This window comes from Hippoglossus stenolepis, chromosome 19 (assembly GCF_022539355.2).
Source record: "Hippoglossus stenolepis isolate QCI-W04-F060 chromosome 19, HSTE1.2, whole genome shotgun sequence".
Lineage (NCBI taxonomy): Eukaryota > Metazoa > Chordata > Actinopteri > Pleuronectiformes > Pleuronectidae > Hippoglossus > Hippoglossus stenolepis.
Window position 1 is genome coordinate 10,344,842 of NC_061501.1, and position 14,412 is coordinate 10,359,253.

The 14,412-nt window shown below is 43.2% G+C and overlaps 3 protein-coding genes across 4 annotated transcripts; 2 read left to right on the top strand and 1 right to left on the bottom strand.

Annotated features, from left to right (window-relative positions):
- Positions 1-10,326, bottom strand: LOC118098729 (palmitoyltransferase ZDHHC20-B). 2 transcript variants are annotated; one of them, XM_035142813.2, is made up of 14 exons: positions 10,172-10,326; positions 8,320-8,346; positions 8,064-8,158; positions 7,424-7,544; positions 7,248-7,317; positions 7,093-7,125; positions 6,585-6,705; positions 5,662-5,697; positions 5,321-5,453; positions 4,486-4,612; positions 4,160-4,249; positions 3,413-3,525; positions 3,274-3,321; positions 1-3,098 (listed from the first exon to the last, which is right to left on the bottom strand). In XM_035142813.2, the coding sequence occupies exons 1-13, from the start codon at positions 10,287-10,289 to the stop codon at positions 3,278-3,280; spliced, it is 1,128 nt and encodes a 375-aa protein (XP_034998704.1). In that variant the 5' UTR covers positions 10,290-10,326; the 3' UTR covers positions 1-3,098; positions 3,274-3,277. The 2 variants fall into 2 exon arrangements, with proteins under 2 accessions (XP_034998704.1, XP_034998705.1); XM_035142814.2 differs by lacking the exon at positions 5,662-5,697.
- A 569-nt stretch (positions 10,327-10,895) lies between these two features.
- Positions 10,896-12,932, top strand: LOC118098260 (arylamine N-acetyltransferase 2-like). The gene has a single exon (XM_035141882.2). It carries the CDS (start codon positions 11,063-11,065, stop codon positions 11,903-11,905), a length of 843 nt encoding a protein of 280 aa, XP_034997773.1. The 5' UTR covers positions 10,896-11,062; the 3' UTR covers positions 11,906-12,932.
- A 149-nt stretch (positions 12,933-13,081) lies between these two features.
- On the top strand, positions 13,082-14,374 carry LOC118098261 (arylamine N-acetyltransferase, pineal gland isozyme NAT-3-like). Its single transcript, XM_035141883.2, is given in 2 exon segments — positions 13,082-13,487; positions 13,490-14,374. Coding segments are annotated over 2 exon segments (834 nt in total). The 5' UTR covers positions 13,082-13,249; the 3' UTR covers positions 14,086-14,374.
- Positions 14,375-14,412: the final 38 nt, after the last annotated feature.

The window sequence follows — 14,412 nt, forward strand, 5'->3', positions numbered from 1 at the left end:
TGGAGGTTTAAAAAAACATTTATTGTTATTTTCACGTTACTTGTGTAGAGGCATGTACTTCATTCACAAAATAGGAACAGTAAAATTAATCAGACAAGAAAAATATATATGTAGTCTTTTTCATACATTATCAATTTATATACACACACGTTGTAAAATAGGACATTGTAACAAAAAGAAATCAAAATGTAGCAATAAGCAAGTTATGATAGGCGACATCTGCACTGTGTACGATACAGATGTGAAATGTTTTTTTAAAATTCGACTGAATTTTTAAGATCCTTCCTCCATTGTCACAGGAGTTTTTATGGCTTCATTTATAAAGTTTTAGCAGACCAGGGTAAAGCTGGATTAAAACATGACACCCCTGGCTACAGTTGAAAAAAAACCAGTCTGTTTTATCACCATAATCCCTGTTATGTTAAAACGTTGTTTACAGAAGTTAGGCGCCATGCGTTTTATCATTAGTCAGACAGATATGTATGTACACAGACACGTAAAAAATCTCATGGCTGCACAGAAGCATTTCTCCCAAGACGACAGTATTACAAAAAGAACACTCAATTAAGGATTACAAAACACACACACACTTTAGTCTCTAGGCCAAACCGCCCAGAGGCAGATTATAGGCGATTCAGTGATCATAAGTGACGAGGGGAGAGAGCCAAGCTCGTTATACAAGATAGAGTTTAATTATGTTTTTACCTGTTACTAAAAGTTTACATATGAGGTTTAGAAAAAAAGATCCACATTTGATCAAAACACAACCTTGGTTTGGACCATGATCTTCAACAGTAACTTCATCTGCTGAAATCAAACCACAGTGTGTACTCAGCCACCATGACAGTTAAATCCATACAGCAACAAATATCCTCCAATCATCTGTTTGTAGAGAAATACACTAGGGCTCAAAAGATCAAACATGATTGGAAGGATAAAATGTAAACATAAAAGCTGTTTTAAACGCTCCGTCATTCAGCCAAATACCCTCACTGTCCTGTCTGTGGTACATTCAGCACAACTATGACGATTACCGAGAAACACACTGTACAACACCACGAGTTCACTCTACAGGACAGAAACAGCTGTAAACTTGTACATCACCAGAGTCTGATTGGGTCTAGTTAGTGGGAGGCTCCTCCGGCAACGGTCAGGGGTGTGACCAGACGGGTATGAGCAGTGACACCTCAAATCTCCCTCAAATGTAAATCAGAAAGTTGCATATAAATGACAGAAATTCACCGGAAAAGGATGTACCTCATTCCTGAAAAATAGCTATTTGGTTGTTCATCATTTCACAGATGTTCACGTGATGCAGTCATTTGAGTTTTCTGGTGCTTTAAAAATTCAGTCATTGTGGATTGAAGTCACATCCCAGACGTTCAACATTGACGAGACAATTTAACTGTCAAGTTTTACACAAGCTAAATCCGCTTAAAACAGTTCAAGGTCACAACACTGAGCTGATTCCAGATTACGTAAAGAGTAGACGAGGAGCAGAAGCTGTAGTCGATACCTATTTTTTAACAGTAGATGAATTGGGTTCAATTCACTTTGGATTCCGATATAACCTGGACAAGTTTTCACAGGAACACAGTGAATCATTCTATGAAATCATTTAATTCTGATGAAAGCTGCACCTGCAAATTAGACAGAAAGTGAATTGAGCCCTGAGCCAGAGGCTTGTGAAGAACAGACGGCTCTTCATCTGAATGAGGGCAGATAACAGCGTTGCTGCCACCTGCCGGCCAGCACTGGTGCTGCAAGGACATCATGACCCACACAGGCAGGCAGGACAGATGCAACTCGTGTAAAATAGTTTTCCACGACGACTGGTAAATTTGGTTACCAAGACATTGGCCAGTGAGGACAAGATAAAGCTAGAATGTTGTAAACACTGCAGAGCTCCTGACAGGTCAAGCCCTTATTTGGCAATGGGTGTTGGTGTCTTAGTAAAAGGTTGAAGCACTGAGTTGTAGAGAGGACAGGCGGCTGTAGACATTTTGGACAAACAATCACTGATCATCACAATGACATAATGAACCGACTCTGAACAGGTAGTGAAGGACGCTGCACATTGCAATGTGTGAAATGCATCTCCCAGGTCATACTGTCCGTAAGTAAGCAGCACGTTGTTGCACGAGTTGGCCACAAAAGCACATAAAGCTGACTCTTTTAGTTCTTAAAAATAAAAGGAAAAACTGCCACTTCAACTGTTATACACACACATTCACACACTCAGACACACAGTATGCCATACATCACATCATCCAACATCTGTTTTACCTGGGATGCTTTTTTGGACATGATAGGGGAAAAAAAGCAGCACGTTGTTTTGATGGATATTGATCAACTAAGAAAGTGCAAATGCTCCATCTTGCGCTCTGTTATCCAAAGCCCCATCCAAAACCCAGCTACAGTCTTCCCTGTGGTGCACTGGCTCAGTGCAGTAGAGTCCTCTGTAATGTTGTCCGGGTTTTGGAGGGGAAACATCCATCTCAAAAAAAGGTGCGGACCATATATACGCTTGTGTTATAGAATATAAAAATGTCACATGAGTAAACTGATCCATCTTCCGAGGGATGAAAAAAAAAAACAAGAAAGAGAAATGTTCAAACCAAACACACTGATCCAGCTTGTCCATCACTCTCCACTGCAGTTTTGTGCCTTTAAACAAGTCCTGACGCACCAAGGAAGCTTTTGGCACAAAAAGTTTTATCATAACAGCAAAGAAAATCCCTCCAGGCTTCTTTCATCTTCTAAATAAATGCTCCAGTTGTAAGAAAATAATTAAACTAAACAGCAAAAGGAAATGGCTGAATGTGTGACAGTTTGCATGTATGCATGTGTGTTGGTGTTAGAGGGAACAACCTTGTATGTCAGGTCCTGTGGGTGGTAGGTGTAAGATTTTCTTACGACACTGCATGCGAAAAAATGCCAATGCATTACTGTTCTGTGATGGGCAAAATGAATGCATTTCCACGGTTACGCTGAGCGGGTCTGTGGGGATGAGGTTGCAGTGGGAGACTGTTGCCATGGTGACGAACTAAACTGCTGCGTTGCTTAAGGCATCGTTTTAGATGATTGAGGATATTCTCCTGCGGTAGACGAAGAAAGCAGAAACAAAACAAACGTTATTAGGTGAGTCACATTAGAGATGTACATAACTGTGAAGCGCAACACTCCCATGAAAAGTTATTTTCTTTAATATGCACATAAACAATGTCGAGCTGTAACCGAACCTGCAGGCTAACTCCAGTGATTCAAGTTTACCTGGTTAGGACTCGCTCTCCATGGAGACTGTAATGGTTTCACTATCATCTGTGAAGGCAGACAGAAGAAGGGATGAGCTGACGGAAGTTTTTCACGTGAATTCTGTCTGTGAAATATTCCCATCCCTGGCGAGGCTCACCTGATTTGAGGGTGTTGTTAGCCAGATGGTCTGCGATGTTGTTGGCATGCTGGTCGTTGTTCAGGAGGCGATTCTGCGAGTCGCTGACTGGGCTCACAGGGACGTCCACAGTACTGGAAACATGCCAAACAAATAAAAACATAATTCATATTTACTCCCTGTCCCTCTTAGAATTGATTTTAAGATTTTACTGATCTGGCCCCAAGCTACATCCCAGAGTTGTTGACCTGCATCCAGCCTTTGATGGGAACCCTGCTGGCTGTTCCAAAGTCAAGGCTGAAAACTAAAAGGTGAACATGCTTTTGCAATCAGGGCCCCTCGGCTTTGGAACGGCCTGAGGAGTTAGGGCTCGCAGAGTCAGTCACTTCTTTTAAATCACCTCTTAAAACTCATTTTTATTGACTTGCTTTCATGTGGTGTTGTGTTTTTATCATTTTCTTTTGACCTTTTATTTTACTTGTTCATTTATTTTTTATCATCATATTACTGCTTTTACGTGTTCAAGTTTTGACGTGTCGTAGCTCTATATTTACTCATTTAATTTGAACACCACCTTGTTTACGACAACCTAAACGTGGTTGTCTGGCCTCCTTGTCCCATCCTACAAAGCACTTTGTAAGTGCTGTATAAATAAAGTTTATTATTATTACAGTGTGTATTCACAAACCCTTCCCAAACATAAATCCTTAGTAGAACTTCATGTTAAACAATATATGTTTTAACCCTTGTCACAGCAGGACTGCTCACCTTTTATTGGGCTCTGGGTGCAGGGTCACTGTTGCCTGCTCTACATCCGCACTGACCAGCCGTGTGGGGAACGTCAGACCGTCTCCCTGGCTGCAGTAAACGAGGAGGAAACTCAAGATTAGGTGCAGTTGACCTGCAGGGCAAACTAACTGCATCACGTTAAATATGCAACCAAAGGTAATCTGATATGTAAAAGGAAGAGATCCACTGTTTTTAACTGTGTCATGCAGCTGTAAAACAGGCTTTTTTCATTTAGTGCTGTGAGGGGAAGAGTAAACATTAAGTCCTGCTAACAGCATGTTCATTTCTAAAGTCTTATTCTTTACCTGGTGAAGATGGGAAGCGGCCAGTATTTCTTCTGGTCTCCAAAGACCTGAGCGATGTTCTTACGGAAACCCAGAGAGAAGCCGTTCTTGTCAGAGCCGGTCCTAAAGACTGGGGCTCTAAAGGCCTCTGGGGACAAGAATGGAGAGAAAATACCAACACAAAGATTATTTCACAAACAATAGCCAAAAGAGGAACAACCTGCAAACTTAACACGTCAATCTTCAGTGTCTTGACTTCCACTTTCCAAATCTTTCCGCCCTTCATTGGCTGACAGTTAAATTCAGGATTGATTTGAAGTTTATTTTAATGACTTGTAAAAGTCAGCACATTCCGGCCCCCAGTTATATTAAAAGAGCTACTAACACCTTGAGCTCCAAGTCTAAAGCTCTTCCAACCAACTCGTGCTAGTAGTTCCTAAGTCAAGGCAGGTAACTGAGGGTGATCAGGCTTTTCTCATTATCACAATAAGGCGTGACAGCACTTTACCTGTTTTTAACTCATTGCTTTAAATATAATTTCATTGGGAAGTCTTTTGATGCCTGATTTTTAACTGTTTTAAAGGATGCTGGATGTTTTTAATATTTTCTTTTAAATTATCTTTTTTATTTTTGTGTTGTTTTGGTCGGTATTGTTTTATCCTCATATTAAGCACGTAACCTCTTTATGTGGGTGCTTTAGAAATATAATATTATATTATAATATGAGAAAGAAAACCGATTGACTTTGTTTACAACCTCTTCAAACTTTAAATTCTGTGTTGAAAGGTGTTCACATGTTAAATAGCAGAGAAACCTGTCGAGTGTGTGTGTGTGTGTGTGTGTGTGTGTGTGTTACCTATAGTGGACCTGTTCTTGCCCACAAGCCACAGGTGGTAGCTGAAGAGGGACAGAATACTGATGCAGAACATGGCCGCCACAAAAAAAAGAAACAAGACGTGGAATTTGGCGTGAGTGTCTGGCAGCTCATTCTGGGGAAGAGACAGAAGAAGAGGAGGGCCATAAATAACAAATTCCCACCGAGGATATTAAAAGAAAGTCTATGTAAAAAAAAAAAAAGAAAAAGGGCAGATGACTAAGAGGAGTGTCACATGAACCATGTCACTGCATGCACATCACGACAATACCCAAGTAAACGATGGGGAGGCACTGAAACGCTTTGGAGGATGACTGGGTTACCTTTGGGCAGTTCTCTGCCGATTTCCTCCGGCAAAGCTTTAGTACAAACAGAAACGAGACTGGTTAGCAACACCAGGAGAGAAAAGGCAGCAGGGGAGACGAGAGGAGACACTTAAAAACCAGGAGGCAAACACAAGTCAAAGCCCAGTATGGTGACGGGGGGGAAAAGGGAAAGAAAGCGAGTGGGCGAATGTACAAAGTGTGACCAGAATAATGGAAACAAAAGGGATGAAAGAGGTAAAGATGAGAGGAAAGTGAAGTGGAACAGCTACAAAAGTGAAAAGAGGAAAGAACAGGAGGGCGTCTTTTGCAGGCTGCATGGGTGGTGTGACTGATGGTTCTGAACAAGGAGAGGCGGACAGAGAAGACAAGAGATCAGAGGACAATGACCCAGTGTCCGAGAACTGGGGACAACAGAGAGGGGTCAGAGAGTGAAGAGGGGCAAGAGAGGACAGACAAGACAGAGGAGCAGCACAGCTCAGCACAGGAGAGGTCAGCACCATGCACAACCAACTGAGGAGGATGCTGGACCTGGATTTCACACGCAGCCACATCTGCATCCTCTCCAGCATCACAAGAGATGCTCCGATACCGGAATCGGAAATGCGTCAAATACTGGCGAAAATGCGGAGCCCGCCATCGGCGAGTATGCTCATCTATGTACCAATCCAATACCATGTCTTTAAAGTATATTCGTTTCCTGTTGTATGCAGCAGGGTTAGTAGCATACAAATGTTAAAATATGTCATACAAGCTGCTATTTCTTTAAATGCACTGGCATCGGATCAGTACTTGGTATCGGCCAATACACAAAGTCCAGGTATGAGTATTAGGAAGGAAAAATTTAAATCGGAACTTCTCTCAACATACTTCAGACACACATTCACAAATCCTCTTCTTTACGTCTGCGCGCTGCAACTCACCGTCCAGAACTTTATGAAATACTGAAGCACGGTGGCTGCAATGAACAAACAGTACACCAGCGAGTAGGCCAGGAAGAGGATGAAGAACTTGTAGTTGGAGAACCCCACGCAGTTGTTCACCCTGCAGACAAACAAACACCGAAAGTCAGACGTCACCCTCTCCAGGAAGGAACCGTATCAATCTGAACTTTATATAAAAGGTGCCGCAGGCAATGTTGCAGTGTTGTTTTGTTGGTTAATATTTAATTAGCCTCTAAGATTAGAAACAATCCAGAGCATAGGCGCAATTTTCAGCAGCTCATTTTGGCCACATGTCACAGTGTAATATTCAACTTTATTCTAATAAAGTATTAAAACCAATGACATTCAAGTATTTGCAACACTACCTTTAATGAATAAGTACAAGGAATTGGGATAAGAGGAAGTTCTGGGCTTTTATATGATGAGGAACTCAGGATCATCTCTATATTATACCTGCATAACACAACTGAAAAACATGAACACATACCAGGGACAATGGTGGTCCATTTTAAGCACGCACCTGCCAGACAGAATAAAAAAGGAGACATTGAAAAAATGACTTGAAGGGGTGAGAGACAAGAGGAAGAGAAGAATGTTTCGGTTGAATCAACCGTTTGTATTCAGTAAACCTGGTTTTCTTACATGTCACATGCGGAGCAGTGATGACATCGGTCTGGCTTGATAACTTGACAGCGGTCACAGTAACGGATTGCTGTTCATGTCAACAACAACAACACGTTATCAATACAGGACATTTAAGCTCCGATAAACAGAAAAGACAACTCCATTCTCATTCACGGTCGCACACACAGACGTACCTCCGGCTCCTGTGCGGGTGTACAGAGGCAGACTGGTGGCGGCTCTCCAGAGGATCTCCTGCTGGGTCTCTGGCCTTTCTTCCTTCTCGTAGCGCTCCTTCTCAGCCTTGGGCAGGCAGAACTGGAGAGACAGGAGCAGCATGTTCAATTTTCTTTAGAAAAATACATTCATCATGTTGACTTTATGGCAACAGGGGGGTTGTAGACATAAGCGGAAATCTGCACACTTTCCTGAAAGTCTTCCATATGGGCTGTGAGATCGGGTCAGTGGCTACGGACATTTTACGGTACTTTTCATGCAAGCCCACTGATAACATGTCTGGAAAATTGACAGCAAGCAAGTGGGCGTATTGATGACGTGACAGAAACGAAACTGGAAGAAGATACACATGTGCACTTTGAAGATGTCGACTTGGAAAGACAACAACATTTGGAAGCTTTTGTCTTCCTCTTCCATGCCCATGCTTTCCAAAAATTCCAGCTCCTGTTGTGAACATGTCTGACTGTGACTCTGACAATCTCCTCCTGTGTTCTTCATTTGTGAAAGACAAACTCTGGAAAATGCCCAGACCCAATTTTTCTAAAACAGCTCTACAGACATGGTGGGCTCCATATGGCAAATTGGATTATTGTAACCTACCTCTTTGGAAGGGTTGGCAGGCTTGGTGAAGATGGTCTTCCAGTACGACCACACAAACATGATGAAAAAGAGGTGGAAGAAGATCAGGTAGACGACTGGAGGGAAAGACGGAGCATCAGGATCAAGAACATACACAGTCTAATGTGTGCACTGACATTAAATACATGCATTTCTCCAAGTCTGGACCTAACAGATGATCCCAATAAGTAGTAAACAGACTCAGTTCAGTAATTCAGTTTTTCCTCAGGACACTTACTCTGCTCTCCTATGCTTGGGATGGTGACTGAAAGAGATGAAACAGAATGAAAATGAACATTAGACATTAAAATAGATCAGACATGGCTTCACAAGGGGAACAGAGAATTGTTTAATTCATCCATATCTCATGTTTAATAAAGTTATAAATCCGTGCAGCATGAAAACTACATCTGACGAGTATTTCGCACCCGACACCAGCTAAATATCATTCACAGTTCAAATAGAGACAGATGACAAAATAAGGGAAATGCAACATAAGGTGTTGGGCCACCACGTGAAACCAGAACAACCTTTTTGGACGGATGGAAATAGTTATTCAGACACATTTAATGATTAGACGATGTTGAGTGACAAACGTGTCGTTCTGAAAAACCATTCCTGCATCGACATTCTCAATCACCTGAGGAAAAGTTGCTCTTGTTTTTGTCGTGTCATCAAATGTGCTGTCGACCAGAATTTACTTATGTCTCTCTCTCTCTCTCCCAGAGATGTAAATGCGGATGTGACTGCGGTCGCTGTTCCAGTTGAAAGACTCGTCAGCTGAGCCTTTGTGACTGAAGCTCCTGACGCCCGAGTCTCAACAATGACGCCTCTTTTCAAAATCACTTGGACCTTTTCCTCTTTTTATCTAGATACAAATTCTGAATAAACAGGGCTCACTCTCTATTTGCACATCATAGAGCGGGATTGGGTGTTGACTGGGTGTTTGCACCAGGGCATAGGCGATATGAGATAAGTATAGTCATATCGATAGTTATCTTGATAAATGTCACATTATTTATTTGAATTTTAAAGACGGATTTTTGTTCCTGAGTGAAGGTTTTTGTTTTAAACTCTTCTTTAAAAGGGCAGAGAATGACAAACACTTGATAAACAACATTTTACAGATCTGAGGTCGATCAGTAAAATGTGTCATATCTCCGCACTGTGCACAATGCGCAGGAACTATATCGATGTATATTGGACTTTTGTTATTTGCTATTGATGACAATTAAATTGCGATAATGATTAATGTTTTATAGTCCAGTCCTAAAAAATGTTACCATTTTTATTCTTTTATGACAGTTTTTTGTTTGTTTCGATGCTATTTTTACTTGTGTATTTGAATTGTGAAGCACTTTGTTTAGAGTGCTATATAAATAAAGATATTATTATGGAAATTATTAAATAGAATTGGTCATTTTACGCTGCTTCACGTTGCCTTGTAAAAACTGGCTATGGGGACAACAGATGGAAATTAGCCTCTATGACTAACTGTGCCTCATTGACAGCATTTTGTCTGTTGATTAACGGAAATAAAATGCTAAATTAATAATGAAACATCTGTATTCAACATGTTTCTCCAGCCATTTAATCCCCTCCCCTTTAATGTGTCACCAGCGTGTTTATCTAATGAATTGATCCTTGATTTAAAAACAGATAATAACAATGAGGATCTCTCTGAGTGTTTGCTGCTAAGAAGCCAGAATAAGCGAACTGTGCCCGGCTCCAGCCCGTTACCTGCCAGGCTGCTGAGCGGAAGTCTAGTTGGAGGAAAAGTGTTGATGTGTCTGTGGCAGCTCGACACAATAAAACCCACAGAGACGAGCCAGGCAGCGGATACAAACAGCGAAAGTTTGACACGGAATTCTCCATGAAACCACCCAGCCCTGCTCCCCGGCAGCTCGCTGGTAGAAACGCTGGAGCTGGGTGGGTTTTTTTTCGGACGGAGCCATTGTTGAGCTGCAGTCCGTTTACTTCCTGCTGGACCGCGGCGGCTGCTCGTTAGTGCCGGAGGAGGACGGATCACAATGAAAACAGCGGCGGTGGGACCGGCGGCTTCGAGACGAAGGGCCGGGGAGGCTACTCACATATACACAGCTCCACCACGTAGGCATAGTACGACCAGCAGACCACCAGGGCGATGAAAATCACCGGGATCCACGCTAAGCCCCGCTGACAGCATCTCAGTACGTGTGTGGGCGCCATCTTTCTCCCTCTGCTGGGGCAAGGGAGTGTCGCGCTGTGACGTCACTTCAGCGCTCGCAGGGAGGAGGAGGGCGATGACAGCGACCAGTTCAGTTCAGAGATCGATATTATCGATATTATTGATAATGACCTATACCCTGCACACCAAGCAAGAAATACAATTATAACTAATAAATAAAAATAATAAGTCACTAGGGACTATTCACTATACTTACTCATATATATCAATACTGATTTGCACCTTTTTTATCTGCATTGTTTTTATCCGTGTCTAGTTTGAGATTCTATTGTTTTATTGTTTTTTATTACATGGTATTTATTTGCTTTTTTCCTATCCCGTATCAAACGTGTATTAACATATTTGTATACAAATGTGTATGTTATAATAGCCTTTATGTTATTATTCATGATTTGACAGATTTCAAGACTCCTTATGAAAAAACTGGAACTTATTCTGATCAATAAAGCTCATAAAAAAGTATATTTCAGAGCTTTTATTAGAAAGAATCCTCCAGTAAAGTCAACTCAAACTCAAGCCTCATATTTGATGCAGATTGTTTAATCACCGCCCAGATGTCAGCTCTCCGTCAGCTGGGCGGTGCTTTAGGACAGAGTGAAACTATATGAGAACAGCAGCAATGCACCAGGAAAACCATAAAGAAACCCAATGAGGAAACTCTGTGTGCACGAGGTTTGAATCGTCTTGTAGTTCTTGTTGTTGTTCAGTAAAAACAGAGTCAGTCTGGTCCAGAACACGCAGGAACTCCGTGGACATGGATGTGCAGAAATATTTGAACCGGATCGGGTCCACGGTCCCGGCTGAGCCCGACCTGGACGCGCTGCGGTCGGTCCACACTCGTCACTTGTTGTCGGTGCCGTTCGAGGACCTGACGGTGCACAGCGGCGGGCGAGTCGAGCTCGATCTCCCGCTACTCTACGACAAGATCGTGACCCGGCGCCGAGGCGGCTTCTGCTACGAGAACAACGGCCTCTTCTCCTGGCTGCTGTCCTCACTGGGCTTCCAGGTGACCACGCTCTCCGCCCAGGTGAAGAACTTGATCACCGGGTGCTACGGGCCACCGTTTGACCATCTCGTCCTCATGGTGACCCTCCAGGGCCGCCGCTGGTTATGCGACGTCGGTTTCGGTGCGGCAGGCTTCTCTGTGCCGCTTTCTCTGGAGACCAGCGGGCCCCAGACGGAGGGCCACAGAGTGTACCGCATCAGAAAGCAAGGGGATCTGCACTTTCTGGAATGGCAAGGAGAGGAGAACAGAGGTGCGGATGGAGACTGGAAGGAGATCTACAAGTTCACCCTCGATCCCAGGCGCCTGGAGGACTTCACGGACATGTGCCAGTACCACCAGAGCTCCCCCTGCTCCATCTTCTTCTGCAAATCCCTCTGCACCATTTTGAGACCAGGTGGACGGCTCACCTACATGGGCCACAGACTCATCTCCACCACATTCCCCACTGAGGGAGCAGGGTTAGAAACCACCACCAGAGAACTTCAAGATGAGGAGATTACTGTCATTTTGGCCGAGGATTTTGGAATCGTGCTGAATTCTCCACTCAAACCAAAGGATGAAACAATAACACCACCCCCGGTCATGTATTGATCATATGGGATATCTATGTATCTTCACAAACAAATCTTAGATAAATCTGCTGGATCCAGACAGATCAGTCTCTTAATTATGCCAGATTGTTTCTCATCAAGCCCCATGAATGATTTCCTGGGAAATAAGAGCAAAGTGATCCAAAATTCCTTGATCTGACCCTTTGTCTGCACTTGTGCCAAAATCTTATGGGAATTTGATTAGTAATCTCATTAAAAACTAACAAACAAATGTACACAGGTGAAAATACAACCTCCTTGCCGGGGGGAATTATGGGAAAAAAAATCGGTGTACTTATTGAGATGACTTCAATCAGTGTTTTGTTGACTCGTCATACACAAATGATTTGTGGCTTTAGTCTAAAATTCACCTTTGTACTGTAACCCCCCCCCTGCCTGTTAAACAACAACCACATCGTCTTGACAACAAATGCACCAACAAAAAGATAAATTGTCAGAGTCAGACATGTTCACAACAGGAACAGGAATTCTTGGAACGCGTGGGCATGGAGGAGGAAGACGAAAGCTTCCAAATCTGGTTGTCTTTCCAAGTCGACATCTTTAAAGTGTACACGTGTATCTTCTTCCAGTTTCCTTTCTCCCACGTCATCAATGTGCCCACTGTTTGTAGGTCAAAAAACATACAAACGAACAAACAAACTTACCAACAATACCATCAATAAATATGACAATTTGGTAAGAATTTATGATGCTGTTTTGGAATACAAATTGTGTTTAAACAAGGAACAAAACAAAGAGTTAAATATATATGCAGTGATGAGTATTGAGCTGAATCAGGAATTGTGTGTGGATGTTGGGCATTTAATTGGTCCCTCTGTGTAAATTGTGACCCCTTTATGGCCTTGGTGTGTTTTTCTATCCCCTATCATAAGTGTTTTAACATATTTGTATAAAAATGTACATGTTATAATAGCCTTTATGTTATTGATCATGATTTGATTTTAACAGATTTCAAGACTTCAAAACTGGAACTTATTCTGATCAATAAAGTTCTGACATAAAAGGTGCTCATAAGAAAGTATATTTCAGAGCTTTTATTAGTGAGAATAATCAATTAAACTGAACTCAAACTGTGTGTGTGCGCGCGCACAAGCCTCATATTTGATGCAGATTGTTTAATCACCGCCCAAAGGTCAGCTCTCCGTCAGCTGGGCGGTGCTGTAGGAAAGAGTGAAACTTTATGAGAACAGCAGCAATGCACCAGGAAAACCATAAAGAAACCCAATGAGGAAACTCTGTGTGCACGAGGTTTGAATCGTCTTGTAGTTCTTGTTCAGTAAAAACAGAGTCAGTCTGGTCCAGAACACGCAGGAACTCCGTGGACATGGATGTGCAGAAATATTTGAACCGGATCGGGTCCACGGTCCCGGCTGAGCCCGACCTGGACGCGCTGCGGTCGGTCCACACTCGTCACTTGTTGTCGGTGCCGTTCGAGGACCTGACGGTGCACAGCGGCGGGCGAGTCGAGCTCGATCTCCCGCTGATCTACGACAAGATCGTGACCCGGCGCCGAGGCGGCTTCTGCTACGAGAACAACGGCCTCTTCTCCTGGCTACTGCTCGCTGCCAGGTGACCACGCTCTCCGCCCAGGTGAAGGGCTTGATCACCGGGTACTACGGGCCACCGTTTGACCATCTCGCCCTCATGGTGACCCTCCAGGGCCGCCGATGGTTGTGCGACGTCGGTTTCGGCGCGGTCGAATCCTCTGTGCCGCTTTCTCTGGAGACCAGCGGGCCCCAGACGGAGGGCCACAGAGTGTACCGCATCAGAAAGCAAGGGGATCTGCACTTTCTGGAATGGCAAGGAGAGGAGAACAGAGGTGCGGATGGAGACTGGAAGGAGATCTACAAGTTCACCCTCGATCCCAGGCGCCTGGAGGACTTCACGGACATGTGCCAGTACCACCAGAGCTCCCCCTGCTCCATCTTCTTCTGCAAATCCCTCTGCACCATTTTGAAACCAGGTGGACGGCTCACCTACATGGGCCACAGACTCATCTCCACCACATTCCCCACTGAGGGAGCAGGGTTAGAAACCACCACCAGAGAACTTCAAGATGAGGAGATTACTGTCATTTTGGCAGAGGAATTTGGAATCGTGCTGAATTCTCCACTCAAACCAAAGGATGAGACAATAACACCACCCCCGGTCATGTATTGATCATATGGGATATCTATGTATCTTCACAAACAAATCTTAGATAAATCTGCTGGATCCAGACAGATCAGTCTCTTAATTATGATCAACAATTCCTGGATCCAACCCTTTTGTCTGCACCCATGCCAAAATGTAATGGGAATTTGATTAGTAATCTTGTTTAAAAACGAACAAACAAATGTACACAGGTGAAAATACAACCTGCTTGTGAGAGGGAATTATGGAAAATAAATCTGTGTACTTATTGAGATGACTGCAATCAGTGTTTTGTTGACTCGTTATAAATAAATGATTTGTGGCTCTAGTCTGAAACTCACCTTTGTACTGTCA

Bases quoted from the DNA above. Each gene is read 5' to 3' on its own strand.
- LOC118098729 (XM_035142813.2), bottom strand. From the start codon at position 10,289: ATGGCGCCCACACACGTACTGAGATGCTGTCAGCGGGGCTTAGCGTGG. The intron at 7,545-8,063 runs GTAGGTTACAAT...CTGTCTCTCCAG, and splicing joins CTGCCAACCCTTCCAAAGAG to TTCTGCCTGCCCAAGGCTGA. The intron at 3,322-3,412 runs GTGAGCCTCGCC...CTGCCTTCACAG, and splicing joins TAACAACACCCTCAAATCAG to ATGATAGTGAAACCATTACA.
- LOC118098260 (XM_035141882.2), top strand. From the start codon at position 11,063: ATGGATGTGCAGAAATATTTGAACCGGATCGGGTCCACGGTCCCGGCT.